Genomic DNA, 27,099 nt, shown 5'->3' with positions numbered 1-27,099 from the left:
TATGGTACTTAGACTTGGAACGCTCAATTGGCCGCAGCATGGAAATCGCAGAAATGCTCGAGCGTAGAAGGATTGACATCTGCTGCCTTCAGGAAACCCGATGGAAATCGAATGGTGTCTGTCATGTCAACTCAGACAAAGAAAAATATAAACTATTCTGGAATGGTCAAAAGACGGCCAAAAATGGTGTTGGAATTTTTTGTCAGAGAACCGCTAGCCCAAGAAGTACTGGATATTAGAAGGATTAATTCACGTCTTATGTGGATCAAGCTTCGCATAGAAAAGCAAACAATGATTATTTTTTCTGTATACGCACCATAGACAGGCGAATCAGAAGAGATGAAAAATGACTTCTGGACTGCATTCTCTGACACCATCTCAACAATACCAAAATCTGAAACAATCCTGATTGGAGGCGATCTTAATGGCCATGTTGGAGAGAAAACAGATGGTTTTGACAACTTGCATGGCGGTTTTGGCTATGGAAAGCGGAATGAAGATGGCAACCGCATCCTTGAGTTTACTGAAAGTCACGGGTTTTGTTTACTGAACACATATTTTATAAAGAGGTTGGAACATCTCATAACATACAAAAGTGGACCATCAGCCACGCAAATTGATTTCTTCGCTGTCAAGCAGCAACACCGAAGGCTATTCAAAAACGTCAAAGTTATACCTGGCGAATCATGTGTCACCCAACATAGACTTCTTGTGGCAGACCTGGTTGTCGAACTGTCAAAACATAAGTCTAAACAAATGCCTCGGAGAATCAAAACGTGGAAGCTGAAAAGCAATATTCATCGAGAAAAATTTCAGCAGATCGTCGCAACACAGTTAGACCATCAATTGCAAGCCAGTACAGATTGGAGTACATACAAAACCGTTTTGATGAACGCTGCAACTAGTTTGTGGGAAAACTGGTACAAAACGTCAGCGTGAATGTGACACTTGGTGGTGGAATGACAGTGTACAAAATGCAATAGTTGAAAAGAAAGTTGCATACAGGCAATGGCAAAAATCAAAGTCTGTTGATGACCATAAAATTTTCCGCGAGAAGAACAACTATGCAAGACGTCAAGTTGCACTGGCTCAGACAGATCAGTGCAGAGAATGGCTCACTAAAAGCAAAGGTGAACAAATGAAATCTCTGTATCGTATAGCAAAACAATCAAAAAAGAAATAGTTGGTGCCTCATGTATAAAAAATGACAAAAATGAGATGGTTCTTGAATGAGATGAGATCAAGCAACAATGGAGAGAATACTTCAACCGTCTGTTAAACGAAACAAATCCAATCAATGTTAATTTTGACGCTCCACCCATCGAAGGTCCGATTCCAGACATCACTGTAGAGGAGCTTATGGAAGCTCTGAAAGCTATGAAAGATGGAAAGGCAGCAGGGCCCTCTAGACTCACAAATGACATTATCAAAGCATCTGGTACTGCAGGTATCCAAACGTTACTACAACTTTGCCGTGAAATCTGGAGAAATTGCTCAATGCCGACTGAATGGAACTATAGCATGACAGTTCCTCTATACAAAGGCAAAGGTGATCCATTGAACTGTTCATCATATCGGGGTATACGTCTGTTAGAACACTCCCTGAAAATTGTCGAGAAAATCATTGAGAGAAGATTAATGTCGTGCATCACAATCGGAAATTATCAATTTGGTTTTTTAGCAGGGAAATCAACAATTGATGCAATTCACATCCTTCGGCAACTGCAAGAGAAGTACCTCGCAAAGCATCAACAACTATCACACATTTTTGTAGACCTTGAAAAAGCATTTGATCGGGTTCCCCGTGAAGCAATCAGGTGGAGTCTACGTCGACAACTCATTCCAGAATATCTTGTTCGACTTGTGATGGAAATGTATACGAATACTAAGACTCTTGTCAGCACAACGGTTGGAAACACAGATGCATTTGACATCGGCGTTGGAGTTCACCAAGGCTCGATTCTCAGTCCAATATTATTTATAACTGTGATGGAAGAAATCACAAAACCGATACACACTGGTGACATTTGGAATCTAGTATATGCTGATGATATCGTTTTAACAGCCACATCTGAGCAGAATGCAGCACAGATGTTTGAAGATTGGAACACCAGACTCGCCGATCATGGATTCAAAGTCAACATCAGCAAAACCAAAGCAATGAACACTGGTGAACCCATCCAATCCACAGCTACTGGACGATGGCCCTGTTCAGTTTGTAAAGCTGGTGTAGGTAACAATTCACTCAAGTGTCAGCAGTGTAACCAGTGGTGTCACAAACGTTGTTCAAAAATAATTGTTTCTTTATCTAAAGTGTCCAATTTTGTTTGTCCTGCTTGCATCAATCCACAACAACAAATTCGAAATAGCACTGTTTTTGAAGCCATTAAAATAGAGAAAGTCACATCGTTTCAATATCTATGGGATGTTCTGGATTGTACTGGAACAGCTGAAGCTGCCATTCGAGCACGCATACGTGCAGCCTGGAATAAATGGCATCTCCTTGCCTCTATCTATATTGATGCGGCGTGACATCACACTACCACTACGATCAAGACTTTATAAATCTGTGATACGTCCGGTGTTGTTATATGGTGCAGAAACATGGCCAATGACAACCAAACTGGAACAACAACTTCAACGAACCGACATGAAAATGCTCCGATGGATGCAACGAATTAGTCTGAAGGACCACATCAAATCTACCGAAATCCTGCGTCGTGCTGGTTTAGATGATATAAAGGACGAATGCCGGCAACACCGTCTGCGGTGGTTTGGTCATGTCAAACGAAGTGGAAACAGTGCCATAACTTCTCTTGCAGATGTTGAAGTACCTGGCACACGTCCCAAGGCCGTCCAAAGAAGTCCTGGTCGCAAACAATCGAGCAAGACATGAAAGCTCTAAATTTAAATGAAATGGATACAACTGATCGTCTAATTTGGCGCAAAAAGTTGATGGCAAAGAAAACAACGTCCTACCTCGGGAAACCGGGTCTCTGGACGCAAAACGAAGATTGATTGATAGAAACAAGAAAACATTCAAATGTGGTAAAAAGAAAAATACCTCCATGTCGGAGCATTTCTTCGTACAAGTTGACTAAATTTGTTAAAGTTCCGTTCATTGTTGTAAATTAAATTTAGAAATTTTAAAATTTTGATTTTTCTACGATCAATATTAAATAAAATTAATTTTAATATTTTTAATTTAATTGGGAAGCAGACTGGATGGATCGGATGGATGGGATGGATATGCACCGCAAAAATTTGATTTTTAAAAGTGGATTTTACTCTAAAATATTTTTTTATGGATGTACGTGGAATTGAAATATACATACTTATTCCAAAGTTCTGTAATTACAATATATCTCTAACTGCTGGTGACATATACTGGTAATAGTAAGATAACCATATAATATACTTAGAATAACTTATATATTAACTACCCAACGACCACAATAAAACAGAAAAATTATTATTGTTGGCCTCATCGTTGGCATGTTCACGTGCGTTCAGCTGGATGGCGCACTTTGATGAAACGAGTGGTGTCGTAGCATGTATTACAGATTGGGGCCAGTGGTGGCAGACGGTAAGTGATGTGACAGTTTTAGTGTCAGTACCTCTTGGGACCGTTGTTAAGGATGTAAAATGTACAATAAAGCCGAACCTTGTCAAATTATCCTTGAAAAATGAAACTATATTTGAGGTAGTTATTTTTTATTTGTAATATAATAAAATAATTAATTTATAATCTACACACACACGGTTTTGATTTTGCAATTTCGGCACTTCGTCCAGGTTGAAATGTTCCATATAAAAAGAAAAGGTGCATTTGAACCAGGTCACTGCATAGTGCATAGCAAAACTAAACAACAGGCATTTTGTTCACCTTCCAGGTAAGCTAGCATGAAGTTTAGTTAGCTGATTACTGACTTAGTATAATAAAGTATATTGTTGATGCTTCCTGGGTCATTTTTGAGACAAGCTGGCTCATCTTGAAACTTTGTTTCGTGTGCTAGATATAGAATATTTACATCACTCATTTGCAATCATTTTCGTCATTGCAAATGATAGTGGCAATGATGATTTGTTTATTTATTTAGCAACTTATTGCTAAACTTAGTTTGTATGTCTGTTTTTTTATTCTTTAGCATCTATTTAATTAAATTAAATAATATTATATCATAAAAAATGTTTCTTGTATTTTTAACTTGTCTTTAATTTATTTAACCAGGGCCAACCTTATGCCACAATTCAGCCAGATAATTCTCTTTGGACTTTGGGTTAGTTCTGAATTGTTTATTTTGTTTGTTATTTGAATATTCATTCTGTAGTTATAATTAGTTATCACATGCACATTATCTCGTAAATTTTTTATACATACCTGAGATTTGGTAATATAGAAAGATAGGTAATTTACTGTAAAGATTCAATGTTACTATTCAATATTACAAATTATTATTGTTTTATTTAAAACAAATGAAAATTTAATTGCAGAAGACAATAATTTGGTAAGAATTTGCCTAGAGAAGAATGAGAAGGGGGCATCTAAATGTTGGTCTAGTCTGTTGATAGGTCAGTATGCAACTGATGCATGGCTCTTTGATCAGATGCAGAAGAAACTTACATTACAAAGATATCAACTGGAGGTATATTAATCCTATGATATGTATCATTTTATTATAATTTAATTTATTGTATATTTCTTTCTTTATGCTGCAATATGTTTTGACAGTTTTCATAATATTTTTCCTCTTGCAACCAACCAACCTGTCCTCTCTGTCCTTGCCTGAGATATGCTTTTTTGAACAATAGTAATATTTTATAACCTTATTTATTCTCATCTTATGCAATCATTCTTGGGACTAGAGCATTGAACGTTCAGCAGCTTTGATGATATAAAGTTCTTCTCTTTCTTCTGCAGTTTTACAACAATAAAATTATTCAGTGTCATGTTCACCTGTTCCAATAAACAGCATTCTTCATACCAACAAAATCTAATAAGTTTTTTTCATTGAACATTGAAATTGCATTGCTACGTGGATTTACTATTCAACATCTTCAACAACCAGTTCCTGACAAAATAATTAATTGGATTTAGTTGTTTTATTTTAACCTAGTTACCACTGAAACATTCAACGAATTATTTGCCTATTCTCAAGGATAGGATTAACAAACCCTGTCTTAAAACTTACACAACCCATTTTTACAAGAGTAAAGCCCCTACCTACTGCTTAGATATTTCACATCAATTTAGTTGTAAAAGGATGAAAAGTTTATCAAAAGTATGATAATAAATGGATGGTTTCACTGCATATAACCTGTTGATTTGTTATTACAATGATATGTATGTATTTTTAAAAGCTACTAAGTTACATGTGATTTTTATTTGTCACCAGAATCCTGGTATGAACTTCAGTGGTGCAGAAATTTCAGGAAATTATCAGTCAGGAGGTCCTGAGTTGCCTTCATAACTTTGCACGTTTCTGTTTTTCATTTCATTAAATTTCTACAGTGTGTTATTTAAAATATGGTATGCGTGCATGTTGTAAAATGAATAATGTCGTTTAATGTTGTAAATGTTTTTGTTTGACGTCAAACTTCCCTTTGAAATAAAAAAAAAACAGACTCTTTTTTTTCTTTTGCAATAATTTATAAATTAATCAAGTTTCAAAACATAATAAATATAACGAGGCATAATTCTTGTATGTATAAGTAAGTAAATGCAAGCTAACAAATCATTTCATCCGGAAGGATGTTTAAATAACAACTTCGAATAGCGCACATTTTCCACGTCTCTGTAGTACAATAAATAGCAATTGCAAATAAAGTTTCTCCAAGTATAATGTATAAATATAATCGCACTTAATACAGAAATCCGAGAAACATATATAAATTCTTCATAGTCTTCATACATATATAAATCAATCTGGTACATTTACACGAAATGTTTAAATACAATGTGAATTAATTATAAACATGGTCGCAATAGCAGTGTACAATGAATTTAATATAAATTTATACGTGAACGAACAATTAGACATTTTTGCACATGTTTATGTGCTTGCGTATGTGTGTGTATGCATATGTACAGAATGTCTCGAGCGTATTTAGTAGCGTAGTCTTTCGCGGTGAAGCACTGACCATTTCAAAATAACTGTTTCAGCATTAATATGTGAAAAAGAATATAAATAGATTATCACTTAATCATCGGATCATTTGTCGCAACTCTATGACTAAGCTGCTACAATTATGCTTGGAATTTGTATAATTTCCGCGATGCATGCGAACAGAACAAATTTTCAGACATCTTCAACGTTCAGCTAATTTGAATGTCGCAAGTTATTAGTCAAACTTTTAAATTAGGAACAAATGTTTTGCACGTTTGTACGTGCATGTCTGAACGCGTTCCTCCTTCGTTTGCTCGTACGTCTGTAAACATGTTTGCGCGTGTGTGTCTCGGAACATGCTTGGATTTGCGTATGTACGTGCGTTTATGATTGCGCAATGATTTACATATATAATCTAGATGCAAGTATTTTAGTGAATATATCATTATATAGATCAAATAAATTCCGCCAGCAAACATTCATATAGAAACGCACGAATGAATGAGATGATGATATTCACGAGTGCAAGCGAATCAGCGCAGCAGCAGTAGCAGCAATAGTAGTAGTGTTAATCATCAGTATTATTATGTTATAAAATATTAAACTCTAGACTCGAGCCCAACTTAAATAAACTTAAATTAAATTATTCGAAATGAATGTGCGTGAAATTATGGATGGAATAAATTAATAAATTAAACAGATCTTGCATGATCCCTGCATAGGAACTGTCCATTCTTTTGAACAAAGCCGATGTTTTGCAGGTTCACCTTGCAAACCTGCGCATGTTTAATACGAGCATGTTCAATCATTATCCTTCCTTATCTTCAAAATGAGATTACATTTGCAACAGATTTTAATATTGTGCAGTATGTAAGATGATGCAAAGATAAATTTGCAAAGCTGTTGACGGTCGCTGCATTTGGGAATTTATTAAAATAGAAATAAACTACCAGCCAACCTGACAATTGAAGCACTCTCCATGCCAGTTCGTACCTGCAGCTTCAATCCAATTGTCCCCTACCTCAATGGCGAAGTTGCATCCAATGCACTTCGTTGAAAATATGGCTGTGAAGTCTGAAGCAAATAATTAATAACATTGCAAAAAAATATTAAATAAAATTTATTAGAATGAATGCTGGTTATCAACCTCTGTCACAATAGATTTCTCCTTCATGCAGATGGAAACTGCCTCCCATGATGGGCTGATTGCACTGCTTGCAAGTGAAACATTCTGGATGGTATGTTGACTTCAAGGCCTTCACAGTGTTCTAAAATAAGAAAATTGTGAATGCTGACTAACTGGAAAAAATTTCCGATGTGTGTTAAAAAGAGAAGAAGGAACGAAGTGATGTGAAAAGATTAATATGGATTATGAGTTAATTTTGAATCAAAGTGTTCGAAATCATATCCCAAACAACGGTCTAACTGTTCACCCACCCCTACAATTGGTCGCTGGCACTTGCTGCACCTGGGTGCCATGAACTTCTCGTAATCCTCCTTGCAAAACAGCTGTCCATTCTCTTCAACGAACCCTGATTCTGACAAAGGTTTCCTGCAATTGGGATTGCTGCACAGGAAGTGGTCGGGACACCAGATCTTGTTCACTGCAAGGATGTATGCCCCTCTGCACGTGCGTGATGTTGTATGTTGTGTTATGAATATAGGTGTTCTGCTGTATACATTTTTGCCATGTCGTGCTTGCGTTATGAAGTGTCAGTGTACGTGTGATGTGAACAAGAAAACCAACAAGCAAACGGGCGATAAAAAATATTAACCTGACAGGAGAATTGCAAACGTTGCAGATAGGCACCTTACCAGAATCCAATGCATCAGCCGCAACTGGAGCCCTCTGAGATGTTGATGAAGAAAATGTTGACGGTGAAGATGGAGCATACTTTGCAGCACCACCTACTTCACTGACTGTACTAGGAGGAGAAAATTTGTTGGTTGGATTATTGCGAAGGGCTGGACTAAGGCTCCTGTTGTTGTTGATAGCATTGCTGATGGCGTATGATGAAGTACTGCTCTTTGGGCCTGCGTATGGAGTGGCGGTCAGTCCTACTGAACTCTGCTCTATAGTCCTGAAAATTTCGGTAATTCAAAGATACAGTTAACAAAAATTTTGTAATGTTCTAAAATAAATTTTTTATTTACTATTATTATTAATTTATATAGCGTCCTATTTATGAGCATAAAATTATACCAAAGAGCTCAAATGCTTTTAATAATAATAGCATGACGTAATAACAATAAGAAAAAAGAAAAAAAGAAAAAAAAAGACTGACGCATGTTTCTTTTCGAGAATATCCACTAGCTTAGATTGGATGGGTGATGATCGAACCCCAGCACCTGTCCTCGGATTGAAGGGGACATCCAAACCTGCTTCCATGTCCTTCACCAGTTTGTAGGTCTCTGACGGCGTGTACTTGCTTGAGGTTGAATCTACAGCCGGTTGTTTGTTAGAATCGTTTTCATGGACATAAATTTCAGGATAGAACTGGACAGGTTGGTGTGGCTTGGATGGTAAAGGTTGAATGGCGGAGTAGTTGTTGGAGGGAGGAGCTGCAGTGGGAAGTGGCGGAGGGGGTGGGAAATCCTCCTCCTGATGCTGCTGATCACTGTGATTCTTGGTCAAACCACTGGTGATGGTCTGCATGGATGGGTGGTAGAGAGATGAATTGTTGCTGGAGATGTTGTGGGCCGGCTTGTAGGGAGTCGCTGACTTGGATAGGAAGTTGGTGCTTGATGGCTTTGCTGGAGCATTGTCACTGTTTAAAATAAGTTGTAAGTTCACTGTTAACATAACATGTGACTGTGATGCAACTGATTTAATTGGAACTATATATATAGCAACATTCACTGAAAAAGTAAATAAATAAAACATGCAATTAAGTATTAAAATGTCTTTATAATGAAGATAAATAATAATTTAAAAAAAACCTTATTGTCAACGAATGGACTTGAGTACTGAGAACACTTGGCTGTCTGCTATCAGTTTTGAACTGATGTGGAGAGAAAAACCAATAACGATGATAATATGGCAGATTATCAACCAATTGATAATCAATTAGAGCAACTTAATCACACACACGCGCACCAACACACACGCACACACAACTTAACAAATTCATGAGGAACGCTTCCATAATAAATGCACATTAGAAATGTCATGATGACAAGTATATCTTAATCTGTATCTGCCAGAGCTGTGTTAACATCGCAAAAAATGTGAGTAATTGACTACTTTTTTCAATTTTATTTTTTCATTACTATGCATCATTTGAAAAATTTCACAATCGATACGGAACGAAACGAGATTTATTTTGTAATAAATAAAAAAGGAAATGCCACAGAGTGTTGATCAGGATAAAATTTACGAAATTTATCGAGCCCGGCCACCCAAAAAATCATCCCAGTCATAGAATGATGACAAGTTAACAACAATCAACCCACCGTAGTCTGCTCGATTACAACAGTTTGATCAGCAGGGCGTACTGGAATCTCGTCACCTCTGCAGTACAAACAAAACAACAACATGATGTTATGATGAAACCATTAACTAAAACAGCTAAAAATTAAAATTATTAAACAACAGTTCACTACTGTTGAAAAATCACCAGAACCATAACGACGGCGAAATATTAGCATGACACATTGAAATCATTACCTAACTGTTCTCATCATTATCTTAAAAATTTCAATTAAGTGCCAAAAATAAATACAATCTGGGAGAAAAATTTAATAAAATATCACCGTCAGTCATCATTCTCACTGTTATCAGTGTCTTAGTCGTTAACATATTTTGACTTGCTCGTTTTAAAATAGAAAAATTAAAGAAATTTCTCAATGATATTTAATAGTACAATTCAAGGCGGCATTTTATTGTGGAACATTTACAAAAAGTATTATTCAAAGTATTATTTCAGAAGATATTCATCAGGACACAACCATGAAAATGCACTAGCCTAATTAATAGATAGTGGAAATATTTTTACATTTATCTCTGCTGATGGTACAAGACAATTACTACATGAAGAATTGTTATCATTTTTATCTTTAATTAAAAAACAATTATCCAACAACAAAGATTGTTTATAGTAGTTTGAGCTCATATCTTAATTACACAAATTTTTTCATCACTACATCATCTTTATCATCATGGTCATAAAATAATTTTTTTTACTACCCAAAACCTCAATGATATTTTTAACATCATCAAACTTTCACCTAAGAATCATTATTGTTGCCGTCACCATCAACAACAATACCATAAATGAGTGTCTAAAACAGACTTGTGCATCACATAACATTAAATCCTCCTTATTCTTTACCTTTCAATACAATACAATTTCATCTCTCTCTCTCTCTCTCTCTCTCTCTCTCTCTCCCTCTTTCTGTTCCTCCCTCTTTTTGCTCTTTTTGTCTTGTCCAGGAAAGAAAAGCAAATAGTAGAACTAGTTAACTATGGCCACATTACTCCGTTTCAATGAAAATCCAGTATTTCAAAAAACTCATGCTAATGTGTTTATCAATTTGTTGGTTGTTTGCTAGCACTGTATTATGTTAAATGTTATAAGCTCTAATAAATTGAATTAGGAAAGTTAGCTATATTCTGTAAAAAAATATTCAAGGTGTTTTTTTTAATTACATTTAGTAAGATTTTTTCAAACATTTTAAAATATTTTGCATTCTTTTATCACTAGTTAATTAATTACTCTTTACAAAACTATGTAGATAGACAATTATAATTTTTAATGAGCAGTAATAAACAGGCAACCAGCAGAACCGAACAGACCTGCAAATTGTCAGCTGGATATTGTTTCCTGCCTTGACAATCAAGTCTTGAGCCTCCTTGTGCTTCAAGCCAGTTGTTGAAACTGAATCAATTGAAGAGATGTTGTCACCTATCTCCAGTCCACATTTTGCTGCTATGCTTCCTGGGTTTATCTGGTCATGTTTAAATAGTTTAAAATAAAAATATCTGAAACCCCTTTTTTTACACTTTTTTTTATTTGATATTATAATGATGATTAATAACTTCGATCTAACCAACTAATTAGTATTAACCATTGCTAACTTTGTGAGAACATTTTTCAAATCAAATTACTATTATTTAGCCATGATTTTTAACCATAAAAAACTATTATTTAGCCATGATTTAGTCCTAATAAACAAAAAAAAAAGTTACTAAACTGGACTAATGTAAAATTTTATTCACAATTTAAAATTCAACTCACAATTTAATTTACAATTAAATCAATTTTTTATTTTATATGTAGCTAACAAAAAAAAGTTTAAACAATGAAATAAATAATAAAGTATCAGTTTAAGAAAATTGTAATTAAAATTAGCAAACAAAGTAATGTTTAAAATAATGAACAAAGAGTAATAATTGAATTGAAAACGTTTCTTTAAAAATTTGAAGAATTCAAAAAATTTACTCTTTGGACTGTGAGAGGGGATCCAAAATCCTTTCCACCATAAAGTCTGAAACCCCAAGGGACAGAAGAATCAGATTTACTCAGGTTAATAATTACAGGCATAATTAGAAATATTAAATTTGAAACTGAAAAATAATTTACAATAATATAGTAACAAATCCTACTCAAATGAAAAATAATGACAAATCATATAAACAGTTAAACCCGGATACAGGCCACTCATTCAGTAAATAGAACAGCTATCCTATTGTAATTGAATTATAAATTATTTATATAGTCATAGTTCTATTCTATATACTTGTCTTATACATATCATGATGCATTGTATTATATACACAATGTTAAACAGTTAAACATAGAGATCAATGTATGATCATATATTGTTATAGGCTAACTCTCTATATATAGATATGTGTGTGTATTGTATACAATAATAAAGATAAAGTTCATACGTTCATAGTAAAATACTCATCACAAAACGCCGAATACAATACACAACACACTCACCTGCTACAATAACCTGTAGATGTAGAGATGTGTCGAATGGTGAATTTTCGTAATTGCTAATAACGTTGTTTGAAATAACGTTCAAATTTAAAGTTAAACTGTCTAAAAATCGAATTTTCAAAGTGCATTGATGAAAATTTCACGTTAAAAATAACAAAAAAAACTATGATACCATTATCACGTTACTATAGCAACAGAGTCTGATAAAATAAAATTTGTGTCAAACCAGGAATTAATTTAGTAGAAATTTTTTTTGAAATTATTGATAAGTAATAATATAATTTGCTGCCAGAAAATGACATGAATGGCATCACAGTTCATGAAAGCAACCACAAACGGTGTAGGCGAACGAATACTTGTAACTGTTACTGCTAGTGTTAGACTTTAGGGTAAGGGCTCATCAAATTTGTAATTTGTGAGCATGAATATGGACACTTCCAGGCAATTCTCTTATATGTAGTATTGGTCAGTGGGTAGACAGTGCATTCCCGTTAAGTTAATGTATTTTTTTGATTATTTAATCATGGATATATAAATATTATATATATATTCGTGAATTTAATAAATAATGAAACAAAGAATGTTCTTATTGGCAGTAGCCCAAAGTGCAAGTTGTGCGGCCTACTTTGTATTGTCGCACATTGTATGGGGTTTGTGTTTGTGTTGATCATACAGTTAATTGTAAACTTTTGTTAAAACTCTCGTCAAGATTAGGATTTTCGATGTCATATTTTAAAATTATAAGATTTAAGAAAAATTATGTTAAATGTTTTGACGAGGAATTCATTTTTTCACATCTAGATTTTTTACTCAATTTGCAACTGAAAGTGTTGACTGCAAGATTTTAGCTGTTAATGGTTTGAACACATTTCAGAGAACATTAGTTGTTTCAATGTGCACAGCTACCAAAAACAGAAGTCAAGGTATAATGGAACTTCAGCATTCTCTTTTGACAGCTCATTATATTATCAAAATCTATCAAAAAAATATTTTTTATTTTTCATAAAATTAATTGACAAAAATTTTATCGGACTCGTGGTCAGGTAATAATGGTAACGCACTGAAGCGTTCTCCTCACTGCACTGTGACAGGCAGATTGTCATCTTGCTCCTACTTTGAGTTAGCATGTGTTGCCAGAACAGTTGCTTATCATCCACTACACATGTATTGTGCTAACAACAGTTGAAGCTTATAAGTTTAACGTTGGAAAAAATTTGCAATAACTTCTGCAGAAACTACAGATCATTTCCGCATGATCCAAAAACCACCACGGTACTTTGCGCAAAAATGCGACGCCCATCTAGTCCAAAACCCTTCTGTTGAGCAAGGTTGATGATTTCAACAATGGCTTAGTAGTTGTAGTCATTCGCTATGGTGACACTGTGATTTCCTGTCTGATGACAGCATAATGCTTCGTTTGTTTGAGGTAGACGTTGCTTGGATATGAGGTTTATTTGGTATAATATCGTTGTTATTAAGACTATAACTGTAAGGTTTATGTTATAAATTTCTGGTATTCAGTTACCCTGGTTTGTAAACAAAGATAATCAAATCATTCAATTATCGAACCCTCTTATCACCTTAATCTTCAACGTATTTTCCTTTCGCTATATTTCTAACATTACATGGCTATGTATTATTTTTACATTACGAAATGTGCTGGCACTGTTTCTAAGACAAAAAAATTGTACCCGAAATATTTGTTGTAACAACACATGCGCAGTTTCGCTTGCTAGGAACAAAAGGAAAAAAACGAATTACTCACTCATCGATTTTCGTACAAATCATGTTATCCTTTTATTTTATCTTATTTTAATCCTTTATTATTTGTTTGTTTATATTAATGACCATCTACTTATTTTATATATCATTTTAATCATTTCATCGTCCTCTATTTAATTAAAATTCCCTTTCCGTCTTGCAATATTGTACCAAGCTCGCCGTTTGTCAGTGTTTGATTTTTGTCCTAATTAAATGATTAAAATTTTATTGCTAACTTTTTGTCTGAAACCAGAGTTGTGTTTTATTTCTGGAACAGCATCTATATTTATTCCGTTATTTATAAATGGTCATTCTATTGTTACTCGCACATAATTCTTCAAACTACAATCGTACTAATAGGGTTAGTAAAATGCCTTAATATAGATATTAATAATATAATAAAATAATATTTCATTTTCCTAAATGAATATATACGCTACATTTATGGCAAGCATTTGCGTTTGACAGAGTTTGAACTTTGTAAAGATAAATAATGTTTTTTGAACCTCTTCCAAATAAAACAAGACAATGGCTACGCCTATGACATCATAAATCCATTCTCTGATACACAGGCACGAAGAAAACGCTTAATGAATGTAATGGGATGTGAATATTGTGTGTGTATGTATGCTATCATAACGGTTTGTCTTCTTTTTGAAGTTGTAGCAAACAAAAAGTTGTGTCTTTTAATTTTAAATTGGTATTCAATTTTTTATTGTCGTGTTTTATTGTATAATTTATTAGGTTTTACTGCATAGGATATAACAATTTAAAGACATTAGTTATATTTATTTTCGGTGAACAATAATTTTTTATTTCTTTGTTAAAAAGTACATATCATGCATTTTTATTTATTACAGTAGGCCGATATGAAGTCTATCATATTTTATTTCCAATGACATTTCAGAACGGTAGCTATGTTATTACTTATATTATTACTTATATTAAGCTGGAATTGTTTGTTTATCACTAGACACGAGTCAAAAGACGAGAAATTAGACTGAAAAGCTTTTCGAAGAAGGGAGATTGCTTTTTAATATGAAAAAAGTGACGGTGAAGACAAAAAATCCTACTTTCTACACGATTTATACTAAATTATCGACATCCTGAAATTCACTGCAGTAAAAATGTTCCCAAAAGGAGTTAGCAATAGATCTAAACACATACAGACGCAGTTATGCATAGGTACATTGAAATTATAATGAGCTTACACAATGCACAGCGCACATGCTCAATTGTTCAGGTGAAGCTTACAGGAGCTGAGACGGCATAAAAAATACATGTGTTTCACCACGGTTTCTTCCAATTTTAATATATATATATATATATAACTGTGTGTGTGTGCGTGTATGCGTGAGTGTGTGCGTGTGTAAACACTGAAACTTACATTATAAATACTTCGATCCTTATAAACCTACTTGAGTTTATTTATATGTATGTATGTATGTATGTATGTATGTATGTATGTATGTATGTATGTATGTATGTATGTATGTATGTATGTATGTATGTATGTATGTATGTATGTATGTATGTATGTATGTATGTATGTATGTATGTATGTATGTATGTATGTATGTATGTATGTATGTATGTATGTATGTATGTATGTATGTATGTATGTATGTATGTATGTATGTATGTATGTATGTATGTATGCATGCATGTATGTATGTATATTATTAATAATATAAACAACCAACTATTTAACATACTCAAGATAAGTTAAAAATCCATCAGTGTTGCATTCATATAATATTGTTTAATGAACTTTTTTCCAGCAAATTTTTAACTTAATGGCAATTTTTAAGAAGATTTTTCGTTTAATATTCCGACGACACCTGTTCGTGATGATTTTGTTGTGGTTGTTGACGGTTTTTACATCGTTCGAAATCTTTAAGTCCTCAAAATTAGAGAGGTGTGAAATTTTAATCCACCGGTTCATTAAAGAAGATGAGGTTAATTTAAATAACGGCGGTTTTGATGATGTTGACGTCAGAATTTTCACTCAGAGCCAGGAATTGCCAAATGACATTGATGTTAAAAGGTTCGTCAAACTTCTCTCTGAACTGTAGTAAAAAATTTTGCAAATAATAAAATGATAATAATATCAGCTAATAAATTTATCAGAAAGTTACTCTTCACTGTTATATTTGCTGATTACGATTTATTTACCAGTGAACCTGATTTTATGCTCTTTTTTCAGTTATTTTGTTTGTACTAAACTTCAATAAACATTTCTAGACCGACATTAAACGCTGAAGATTCTTCGAAGATTATTTGTAAGTTATAAATTATTTCAACATAACATTCATTATTTTTAAGATAGAAATTGATTGAATATCATTTATTAACGTTAACAAAAATAGATATTTTCTTACACGTAATTGTCTCTCTATTGTGATAGTTGACGTATAATGTCATGGATGCAAAACATTTATCGTGTTTTAATTTATAAGCAGTGTGTCGAAGTCGGTTAAGAAATATCCAACTCCGGTCTTTTAAAAAATTCCCACTCCTGTAAAATAATCAGTCAATGTAATTGTTTTTCTTAGTAAAACTACTCGATATTTAGGTTTCAAAACATACTGAAAGAAGATTATGTGATTTTATTCACATTATTAGCATTTACTTTCAGCATTAAAAACGCTTGCTACACATGTTTGTCTTCTAAAAAACACGATCTTAAAAAAACATTTTCAGAATAAAAAATAAAAAAATTTTCAAATTCACAACACTTTCCGGGGTCAGAGTCGAATGAAAAATATCCGACTCCGACGCTGGCCCCTCAAATAATTCCTCCGACTTCGGCAAAAATCTCGGATTCCGATCGACCCCGACACGTTGTTTAAAAGTCTGAACGAAAACCCTTTTAAAAATAGCAATTAAACATCCGACGTTCATCCAGCGGCTAACGAAAATGATGAAACGAAATCGTTGATAACAATAAGAAGACTATTAAAGAACATTCGAGATATGGAACTCAGCTTGACGTCACAACTGCCACTTCTGGTTGATTTCTCATCAAGTCTCAATAATAACCCCCATCTGACTTTTGCCAATAAATTTTTACAAAACTTAAAAGATAGATTTAAGTTAGTTTTTTTTTTTTGTTACGATTTAACAAAACCGTTTAATTAATAGAAGCATCGTGTTTGGTTGTTAAGTTTATGATGTCGTTCACATTAGCGTTGTTATTAATGTTACTAATTTACATGTTTTTAATGTTATTAATATTATTGAATAATGTTGAGTTAACGTTACTAATAATATTTTATATTTCAGTTATATGCGATATCTAAACGATGCCTCTACAAGTAACATGCAAGTCAGAATATTGTCCAACCTATCTGCAATAATTCAGCGAAGATTGCACGGAATAAATGTTAATTGTTTTTATATATTTTTTTTTGAATAAAGCACATACAGACGGACCTACAAACATACTCGCGCACACGCAAACACAAACATATGTATGTTTATGTATATATACCAATTGTATATGATCTATAAAGCTTAATGCTTCATAAAATAAAATCCCTCGAACTTTCTCAAGAGCAAATTTGAAGCAGAAAATAACATTTCAACTAACGGTTAATGAAAGTCAGTGTATTTGAAGCAGAATGTTTTCTATCGAATTCGGAACGCAATTAAAGAACAAAACAAAAAATAAGAAAGAAGTACAACAGGATTTTGTAAACTGAGGTCTAAGTCTCCTGTACTGGTTTTCAACTTTCCACGAGGAAAGCTTCTTAAACCACAACTCTAAACACTATAATAGTTTGGTGATAGTCCATCTACTTGGACGTTTGAAAGTTATCGTGCTTGCAAATGCTACCAATAATAAGCTTCCCAATCACCAGCCAATCCAATGCAATTTCCTGAAAATTGTAATAAATTGGTCGCATATTTCAGATCAATCATCAACGATTTATCTTACCGCCGTGTTATTTTATTGATCGTAACATAGCAATTCATTCTGCCGGGATTGAAACAAAATGTGCGGACAAAAGTTTCGTTCGCAGATGCACAGCGGCCTGATATTTGCTGAATGGGCATTCGTCGAATGTTAGAAAACGCCGCTAAAAATATTGATGTGTACTTTTATGACAGTGGCGTTGTTTGCCATGTTTTGTAGCGTTTGGTTGATTCAAATGATTGAATGTCATATTTTACAATTGTTATTGCCGACATAACAATATTATTTTTTTTTCGCCTTAGAATACTTCATTATTATCGACAATACGTCTTTATCACTGTCGTCATCATCGTCGTCATCATCAATGCCTCCATCATCATCGTCATCATCGTCTTCGTCGTCACCATCATCATCATCATGATCGTGCCAACCCTAACACAGAATCCAGACAAATGTGACGACACGAGGTACATTGTCTGCTACCTGAGGAACACGTGTGGACTAACCTGTCAGCTACACCACCTCGTCCACTGCTTGATGGCCTCTTACGCTAGTCGTCGCATGCTTGTCATTAATTCAACACGTTAGTTCATGTTAGCATCTTTTCTTTTCCCCACAAAAAAGATTACATTAAGATAGATAAAATGGAATGAAATAAAGTTTGAATAAAATAATCGACGATAATCAAAAATGATTTAGGTAATAATAATAATATTTGTAATAATAATTATTGTAATAATAATATATGTAATAATAATATTTGTAATAATAATATATGTAATAATAATATTTGTAATAATAATATATGTAATAATAATATTTGTAATAATAATATTTGTAATAATAATAATATTTGTAATAATAATATTTGTAATAATAATATTTGTAATAATAATATTTGTAATAATAATTTTTATAATAATATTTGTAATAATAATTATTGTAATAATAATATTTATAATAATAATGTTTGTAATAATAATATTTGTAATAATAATGATGCTGATAATGGTAATAATTGTAATAGTAATAATATTAATGATGGCGATAATGATAGTTTATAACATTTATAGTTTATAACGTTTTTAACATATATAGTATTTAATGTCTAAATGTCTATATATATGTATATGTATGTATGTACGTGTATATATGTGTGTAAGTGTGTATATATGTGTGTGTATATGGGTGTATCTGAATCCGTGTTTTTTTAGGTGATTGTAGCATGTGTTTATAATATGTATGTGTAATACAACTTTCTTATGCATTTTGTCCTTGGGCATTTACTTTCTTTTTTTTTGTTTCATCGTTTTAGATTGCAACAAGAAATTTTTATTGTTGATTTATTTAAAGTCTTTGGAATATTTTTTAAGTCGTTTAATTGCTTATGTTACTATTGATTTTAATGGACAGGTGTTGTATTTGTGTATTTTTTTAAATTTTTTTATAACATGTCTATTTTTGTCTATTCTTTAAAGTCATTCCATTATTATCTTTTTCGTTTTCATATTGTAACTAGGGACCGATTCGTTTAATTTTATTCTTTTTCGGTTCCCTTTTGTACACAACTTTATTTAATTTTTTGTCTGTGTGCAAATAAATGATTTCATTCATTCATTTCATAGTTTATAATATTACACTAATATAATGCAGGCTATGGTAAAGATGATGATAAAATGTCTTAAATATAATTAGCGAAATATGACATAATTAATCTTGCATATTTTTTTAAAATGATTATACTATGAAATAAAAACAGATTGGCACTACTCGAACAAAGCATGGAACCATTATTTCGAAAACCCATCGCTTAACTGTCGGGAAGATTACAACAAATTTTTTAACATGATCAGTTGAGTTTCTTTTGAGTCTTTTTTAAAATTTTTTAACAAATTAACTAAAAACAGTTCGTTGTAATTTATCTCATAAATATATTTAATATCTGAATATTTAAAACGAATAAAATACATTCATAACCACTACATGAAAAAAAGAGAACGAGACAAACAAGACAAAAAAGGCAGACGGTGAAAATCCCGAAAAAATTTTCGGTTCCGACAAAATTTTTAACATGTCTAAAACCGCTGGCGATGAAAAATTTAAAGAGTTCGTCCACACACGGGCCCTACCACTTGAAATTTTTAAACGGTTGGAAGGATTGCACGGAGAACCAACCGCCTGGTGGGTGGGTCAGATGTTGAGCTTCTTGCTGAAGCCCCAGAAATGGCTACAGGATAAATTGGTGGCTGATGAAGTGAAGCATCATTTTCAGAATCCTATCGTCAGGTTCGTTGTCTCTTTCCACTTGCTTTCGTTTATGTGTTTTATGTACTAATATACTAACCGTTTGTTTGTTTGTTTGTTTGTTTGTTTGTTTGTTTGTTTGTTTGTTCGTTCGTTCGTTCTTTTGTTTTATTTGATTGGTTGATTGATTAAATGATTACATTATAAAATAATTAAATGACGAATTTTTGTGTTTTATATTTCAAAAGCATTCACGTAAGAAGAACGGATAAATTAAAGTCTGAAGCTTCATTTCATGACATCTCGGAGTACATGCTCCACGTGGAAAACTACTACCAGTACCTCGATCTCAAACAACAAATTGTCGATAAAAGGTCTGATGTGGTTAGTTTTCTTTGTTTTGTTCTGGAAGTTGTTGCTGTTGATGTTTCGTTATTGTTAATGTTGTTAGTTTAATTTCTCAATCTTTTTTCAATTTCTCAATTTTTTTTTAATCCGGAGAAAAATCCGCATAGCCACTTGTGCTGTCAACATGCGTTCCAAAAAACATTGTTCACAAAAATAAAAAATAATCCAATGTCTGAAATGACAATTTTTAATAAAGTGTCATTGTAACTAAAAATTGTTATTGTTGTCATTGTTTCTGATGTCGCTATGCTGAAGTCAACATGTTGTTCTGTTAATATTTTTGTGACAAACACTTATCTATTTAATATTTTATTACCATTACTCTACTGTTCTACTCGTTAATTTTGTTATCACCGTTCTCATTCTTAGTAAATCTTTTGTTGTTATTATTATTGTTGTTATTATTGTTTTTTTTACAATTGTTGTCACTAATGACGTTAATGTAATTAGACAGTGAAGAGAAGAGTTTACATTGCTACCGATGACATCAATGTCATTCATCTGGCTATACAGAGGTTTAATGCTATGATGTGATTTTACACACACACACACACACACACACACAAACATATATATATATATATATATATATATATATATATATATATATATATATATATATATATGACCAAAAAGGTGATGATGAGGATGACGATGATGGGGATGATAATTACGATGATAATAATGGTAATGAATAGAAATGACGCTTAACTCTACTCCACAGATATCCGGATTACGAAATTTTACACGATGAAAACGTGGTGAATACTGCTGTGGAAGTGAATAGATACTCAGATGCATCCCTGGCTGGCATTATCAAGGATATCCACTTCCTATCGAAATCAGATTATATCGTCTGCACTTTTTCATCCGGGGTTCGTTCCTACTTGCTCCAGTACATTTGCGCGCTTTTGAAATTTATAACTTTGCCTTGATTGTTATAATAATCAATCAATCAATCAATCATAATATTTTCATAACTCAACTAATGATTTCTATTAAACTCTAATGATTAGGCAATTTCGTTCAAAATTGCAGAAATTCCATTTAATATTATAACATTTTGACATAACATTTATTATTATGATATTTAATAAAAATGAATAATTTCGATAAGGTGTGTAGGGCGGCCTATGAAATCATGCAAACGTTGCACGCTGACGCGTCTCAGAGGTTCAGGAGTCTGGACGACACCTATTACCTCCTGGGCCAGCCCAACGTACGTTACATCGTTCGGCTGCACCACAACCCCGATAACAACGTTAACATCCTGAATGACATCAATAACAACAGCATAAACAATAATAATAATAACCACAATAATAATAGCAATACTAATAATAACAATACTAATAATAATAACACCAAAAACAACAACAACAACAATAATAATAATAATAATAAGGGTGCTTATAAGGAGCTGCCTCTGAAAACTGGCGATGAAATAAAATTGCATGGCGACCATTGGGATGGCTTTTCATTAGGTTCCTATCTTGATTCATCTGAAGCAGGCCTCTTCCCGTCTTATAAAGTTGAAAAAGTTGGCCAAAGAGGACTAGTTTGATCAAGTTTTATGACGTTAAATTGATTTTGTGTCCCTCTCTCTCTCTACTTTTCTTCCTTCTTCCTCTCTTCTCTCTCTCTTCTCTCTCTCCTTTTCTCTCTTTCTTTCCATCTCTGTCTTTGTGCGTGTGTAGGGTGCATGTGTGTGTGTGTATTTGCGTACGTGTGTGTGGGTGGTGTGGTATGTGTGTGTGTATGTGTGTGTGTGTGTGTGTGTGTGTGTGTGTGTGTGTGTGCGTGTGTGTGATTTTATTTGAAAGCAATGTGATTTTATTTGTAAGCAATATTGTAAATATTAATAATTACGTCTTCCTGCAGAATTAATCAGTTGTGTTTTTATATATTTGCATAATTTATGATAATTAAATATAAGCAAATAAATGAGCTATTAACATTGTTACAATTATTTTACCAATTTGTCGTCGAGTATATTTCATTTTTCAATATTAGGAGCATTATTAACACACTATATGCACAACAATCACCAGTCAGATGTTCTAAACGTTAGAAATAGAAATATAACTTTTGTTTAATACAATACAACTTTTAAATAAAGTTGAAAAAAGTGTAAACTTGTAATGCAATTTTTATAAGATTGAATGATTGTGTTATCAAAGGTCTTATGCGTTCGACAGATTATAAGTTAATAAAATATTATATCCAAATGAAGAGAGATTTAAATGTCATGAAAAAAATATATAGACATTTCGTACAAATTAAAAAACTCTTATAAAATTTGATTGATTAATTGATTGATAAGTATACTGCATATAGAATATGGTATACAGTAATCTTGGTAAAAGAATTAACCGCTATAATTATTGAAGTTTGTTTTTAATCACGACTCTATCTGGAGTCTTTGGAATGTTTCCTTTTTCTTTTCAAAACAAGTAGCCATAAGTTGATTCGTCAAGATGGTATGTCGGGTTTCTATCTTTTTATTTAATGATTTTTCTCTGGTCATCCGATTATTAAAATTTATAATATTCAACCAAAATAAATTTTTTTTATTTGTATATACTTTTATGTGCATTCGGCCCAACAAACTTAACACTCAATGCTAACTCAATTCAGGCCGACAGTGTTGCTACCGTAAGAACGAGAAAATTTCTGACGAACCGGCTTTTATGCCGCAAACAGATGGTTAGTTTGATGATTTTATTACCGATGATTCTTTTAATTTAATAATTTTATGCCATCTGTATAATCATAACCAATCAGGTAGTCGATGTGCTCCACCCAGGACGATCAACTGTTCCTAAGACTGAAATTAGAGATAAACTGGCTTCGATGTACAAAACAACTTCAGATGTTGTATTTTGTTTTGGCTTCAGGACCCAATTCCAGGGTGGCAAAACAACTGGTTTTGCATTGATATATGATACTCTTGATGTGGCCAAAAAATTTGAACCAAAATATAGATTGGCGCGAGTAAGTTTTTGTTTTGCTAATAAATAAAACATAATAGTGTTGTGCACAATAATTATTTTGTAGTCATTTTTGAGGTATCGGTGTTTGTTGGCTATGCCTAGCTTTTTGGATAATATTTTAAAATATTTGTTCAAGAACTAAATTAATTAAGCTAGTTATATTGAAAAATGTGTTTTAATCTGTTTATCTTTACTTTTTCATGTTGTCGTTTGGTATGTTGTAAAATTTTGCATCTTTCTAAGTTTGTTCAAATTTTGTTCATGAATAGTAAACAAAATTGTAGTAGTGCAAGTCAATTTTCTCTCTACCATCATTTTTTAACTAAATACAAATCAAAAAGTTTTGCTGTGAGCTGTTCGAACATTAGTAATTGAGTATAAATTAACAAACTTGTTCCTAATTATATATACATATATATGTTTTTTATTGATTTTTTATTCTATTTTTGTGTTAGTCAAAGTTGACATTAATTGTAAATGTAATTTTGGGTAAAAGTATGGAGACCTTAATGAAACTCAGTCATTAATATAAATTTGTATTGAACATTATCTTGCCTTAAATATCAACAGCATGGCCTGGTTACTCTCACCAAATCATCAAAAAAACAAAGAAAGGAGAGGAAGAACAGACAGAAGAAAGTCAGAGGTACAAAGAAGGCCAAAGTTGGGGCTGCCTCTGGATCTGCCAAGGGTGGAAAGGTATGATTTTTGTCATGTTTTATCGGATGTTTGACTTTGAAATTTAGATTAATATTTAAACATATTATTATTATGCAATATTTTCACCTGATGATTACACTTTGGCATTTTTTAACTGATGCTTAATTTATATCATTATTTAATATTTTTTAAATATTTTTCTACAGTGATGATCCTGACTTGGAATTGACAGATTATATTTTTGAATATTTAGTATTCTTTTGTTTTTGAAAATTTAAGAATACAAAAATTTTCAATGTAAAAAAAAAGTGTTGTTTCTTTTTATAAATATACAAATCAAAACTTGAGAAAAAAAATTATTTTTTATCTTTTAAGTTTTTAAATTGTTCAATCTTATCATCGGTAGACGCTGGAGGCTCAGTGTTGAACTTTCCCTTCATGATGCTGCTCATGATGATGTTTTGTAGCAGTCCATAGATGCTTGAACATGCCCAGTAAAAACTAAGACACTGTTTGAGATTAAAATAAGTATGTTAAACAGAATAAATCATTGAGTTATAAACAATTGGGCTAACACTTGGCACAGTGGCAGCAATGGGCACCATGATTATGTTGATGCCTCTCATAACGTATGTGATGGTCTTTGAGAGTTTTGTGTGGTTCTTAATTCTTCTGTTGTGAAACTGGTGGTTAGGTTGGTGAGATGTATTCATTTTATATGTTTGCAAGCTGGATGTATATGTTTGCTGTGAAGAAAGTTTAGAGGTGTAAAAAATTGAGGTAACCTCAAGGATTAGAGTGTTCGACAGAAGCATGATCAATGGTAGGAAAATCATGTCAGGCAACAAGAGATTTTGAAACCATAACATTCCTTCTATGCTTAGTTCTGGGCAATGGGCTGGTATGACTGTCAACATTATTTTTCAAAAGATAAATTATTTATTTATTCATTTTCTGTCTAGATCAATTATTTATTGTCATAAAAAATGTTCTCTAAGTAACAAACCATTTCCATCGACTTGGAACATTCCACTCATGTTTCTGAGTGAGAGTGATGTTGATATCCAAATTGGCAATTGTATCCAAGGAAGAATGAAATTTTTTGCTGGATGACAGTTCTCTTTTACGTACAGATCCTTTACAATTCTTTTCATCTGTATACAAATTAGGACATGATTTTATTTATTTAATTGAAATTTTTACTTTGTAGTTACTATCTGGTTATGTCTGGGTACAAAGTTTTCAAAATTTGTTGATGTAAAATTAATAAGCATCTTACATTCCACCTGTAATGATGGAGGGCCATTTTGGCATCCCATTTGAATTCTTTCTGTGCTCTTGAGATTTCTATCTTCAATTCATCTGACAACTTCTTCACTTTTGGTGATAACTTTACCAGCTTTTCGTTGTTTTTAGCAGTTATAATAAATATTGGTAGCGTCAATGTCGTTCTGAGGATGAAAGTTGCGGAAAGTATTGAAGCCCACCAAGGTAGGCCTGTGTAGTTGTGTATGCTGTCCAAGAATATGTAGGCCGCCTTGATCGGTGGCGCATCGAGTGACAGGCAAGTGTCATAAAACGATTGCGATATTTTTCTCGTGACGACTACTTGTGAGCGTAATTTATAATTATAAAACTTGAGAAAGACATTTTGGTTTTCAACATTATAACTTTGAATCCGTGAGTCAGTTATTAACACATGGTAACATTTAAACCTGGAATAATCATTTTTCAATTTGGAAACTGGATTCAAATTATTCAAGAAAAATCGACAAGTTGACATCGTTGAACAGATCAATTATATTATTATATGGATGAAAAAAACGATGCTTGTCAAACGAGATTGCAGAGTGGTGTGTTTGTAAAAAAAAGTAAACTAGCATAAAATGTTTTAAAAGTGTAGTTTTTATGGTTTTAAATTTAGAAAAAATTGTATTTAAGTTTTATAATGTAAAAAATTAAGTAAATTAATTATTTATATAATAATAAATTAGTTTTATTTTGCATCAAATAATAATAAATAATAAAAACTTTATCAGAAACTTTAAAAACTTTCTTTTGAAAAATTGCAGACATGTTTTTCTTTGCCATGTTGTTATCTAAATATCGTTCGATTCAACTTTGAGGGTCGTGGTTTCTTCGTCATTCGTCGTAATTTAAATATTTAAAATGTTTTGTAAATCCGTCTGCAATGTTCAGCGAGCTTTGACGAAAAGTGCGGCATGCCATTTATACAAAAATAACTTTCTGCGATTGATTGCAACGACGAGTGCCCATTATCATCATTACTATGATAGAAATTTTCTTCACTGCACCTCCAAAGTTGGCGTCAGCAACCTTAGCAGCAGTAGATCGATCCACCGCAACCACTTCAGGTCTGGCCTGACGGCAACTCTGGACGATGATGTCGTAATGAGTTTTTCAATATAAGTTTTATAATTTTATTTTTATCATTTCATCATTTTTCAATTTTTAATTTAAAAAAAAAAAAACAAACAAACACACGTTTAGACGGCATTTTCCCCGAGATCGGGGGTTGCCGCTTGGCTACCTATGATGAAACCGAAATACCCCTCGACTCCATCCACATCTGTCACTCGCCTCAGTATCACGCAACCCCGCTTTCACCCTGTCCTTCTCCACCTGCTCTCTCCATCCCAATCGCGGACGACCCCTTCCTACCACTCCTTCAACCTCGAACTCCAACGCTCGCCTAATCCCGACCCTTTCATCCCTTCTCAACACATGTCCATACCACCGCAATCTCGATCTCCTTATCAATGTCACAATGTCCTCATTCAGTCCCATCATTGACATCAGCTCTGTACTACTCCTCCTATCCTTCACTTTAACCCCACACATCATCCTCACCATAGCTCTTTCAGCCCTCTGCAGTACACTTTCCTCCTCTCTCCTCAACACCCAAGTTTCACCACCATATATCATCGCTGCTCTCACACATGCTTTATATACCCTCCCTTTCATCTTCACTGACCATTTCTTTCCACACAATACCCCACCCAGTTCCCTAAATTTCATCCATCCCACACGAACTCTAG

General features: G+C 32.9%; 7 protein-coding genes across 7 annotated transcripts in view; 4 read left to right on the top strand and 3 right to left on the bottom strand.

The window, feature by feature from the left end:
- Positions 1-3,517: 3,517 nt before the first annotated feature.
- On the top strand, positions 3,518-5,471 carry HELRODRAFT_156707 (hypothetical protein; the record flags this gene model as incomplete). Its single annotated transcript, XM_009016115.1, has 4 exons — positions 3,518-3,703; positions 4,232-4,280; positions 4,495-4,646; positions 5,397-5,471. 4 exons carry the CDS (start codon positions 3,518-3,520, stop codon positions 5,469-5,471), a joined length of 462 nt encoding a protein of 153 aa, XP_009014363.1.
- A 1,328-nt stretch (positions 5,472-6,799) lies between these two features.
- HELRODRAFT_75838 (hypothetical protein) lies at positions 6,800-7,920 on the bottom strand (the record flags this gene model as incomplete). Its single annotated transcript, XM_009016114.1, has 5 exons — positions 6,800-6,883; positions 7,066-7,181; positions 7,255-7,375; positions 7,545-7,731; positions 7,883-7,920. Coding segments are annotated over 5 exons (546 nt in total), but the record flags the coding sequence as incomplete, so codon positions are not given.
- Positions 7,921-9,551: 1,631 nt separating this feature from the next.
- HELRODRAFT_170298 (hypothetical protein) lies at positions 9,552-11,650 on the bottom strand (the record flags this gene model as incomplete). Its single annotated transcript, XM_009016113.1, has 3 exons — positions 9,552-9,618; positions 10,903-11,054; positions 11,549-11,650. The coding sequence occupies 3 exons, from the start codon at positions 11,648-11,650 to the stop codon at positions 9,552-9,554; spliced, it is 321 nt and encodes a 106-aa protein (XP_009014361.1).
- A 6,502-nt stretch (positions 11,651-18,152) lies between these two features.
- HELRODRAFT_75808 (hypothetical protein) lies at positions 18,153-21,951 on the top strand (the record flags this gene model as incomplete). The annotated part of the gene is made up of 8 exons (XM_009016112.1): positions 18,153-18,318; positions 19,495-19,551; positions 19,760-20,021; positions 20,228-20,353; positions 20,849-20,902; positions 21,112-21,262; positions 21,505-21,648; positions 21,805-21,951. 8 exons carry the CDS (start codon positions 18,153-18,155, stop codon positions 21,949-21,951), a joined length of 1,107 nt encoding a protein of 368 aa, XP_009014360.1.
- Positions 21,952-23,021: 1,070 nt separating this feature from the next.
- HELRODRAFT_127118 (hypothetical protein) lies at positions 23,022-24,061 on the top strand (the record flags this gene model as incomplete). The annotated part of the gene is made up of 3 exons (XM_009016111.1): positions 23,022-23,093; positions 23,172-23,381; positions 23,951-24,061. Coding segments are annotated over 3 exons (393 nt in total), but the record flags the coding sequence as incomplete, so codon positions are not given.
- Positions 24,062-24,396: 335 nt separating this feature from the next.
- On the bottom strand, positions 24,397-26,131 carry HELRODRAFT_170295 (hypothetical protein; the record flags this gene model as incomplete). The annotated part of the gene is made up of 6 exons (XM_009016110.1): positions 24,397-24,549; positions 24,616-24,723; positions 24,826-24,947; positions 25,047-25,194; positions 25,320-25,676; positions 26,072-26,131. The coding sequence occupies 6 exons, from the start codon at positions 26,129-26,131 to the stop codon at positions 24,397-24,399; spliced, it is 948 nt and encodes a 315-aa protein (XP_009014358.1).
- Positions 26,132-26,155: 24 nt separating this feature from the next.
- The window catches only part of HELRODRAFT_110575 (hypothetical protein), a 10,186-nt gene continuing 9,242 nt past the window's right edge, over positions 26,156-27,099 (top strand). The window contains exon 1 of the mRNA XM_009016109.1: positions 26,156-26,446. Within this exon, the coding sequence (XP_009014357.1) occupies positions 26,210-26,446 (237 nt within the window). The 5' untranslated portion in view covers positions 26,156-26,209. The remainder of the gene's footprint in view (positions 26,447-27,099) is intronic.

This window comes from Helobdella robusta, assembly GCF_000326865.2.
Source record: "Helobdella robusta unplaced genomic scaffold HELROscaffold_17, whole genome shotgun sequence".
In the NCBI taxonomy this organism is placed as follows: Eukaryota; Metazoa; Annelida; class Clitellata; order Rhynchobdellida; family Glossiphoniidae; genus Helobdella; species Helobdella robusta.
Note: the sequence above shows the minus strand (reverse complement) of the source record. Positions and strands in the feature narration are given on the sequence as shown.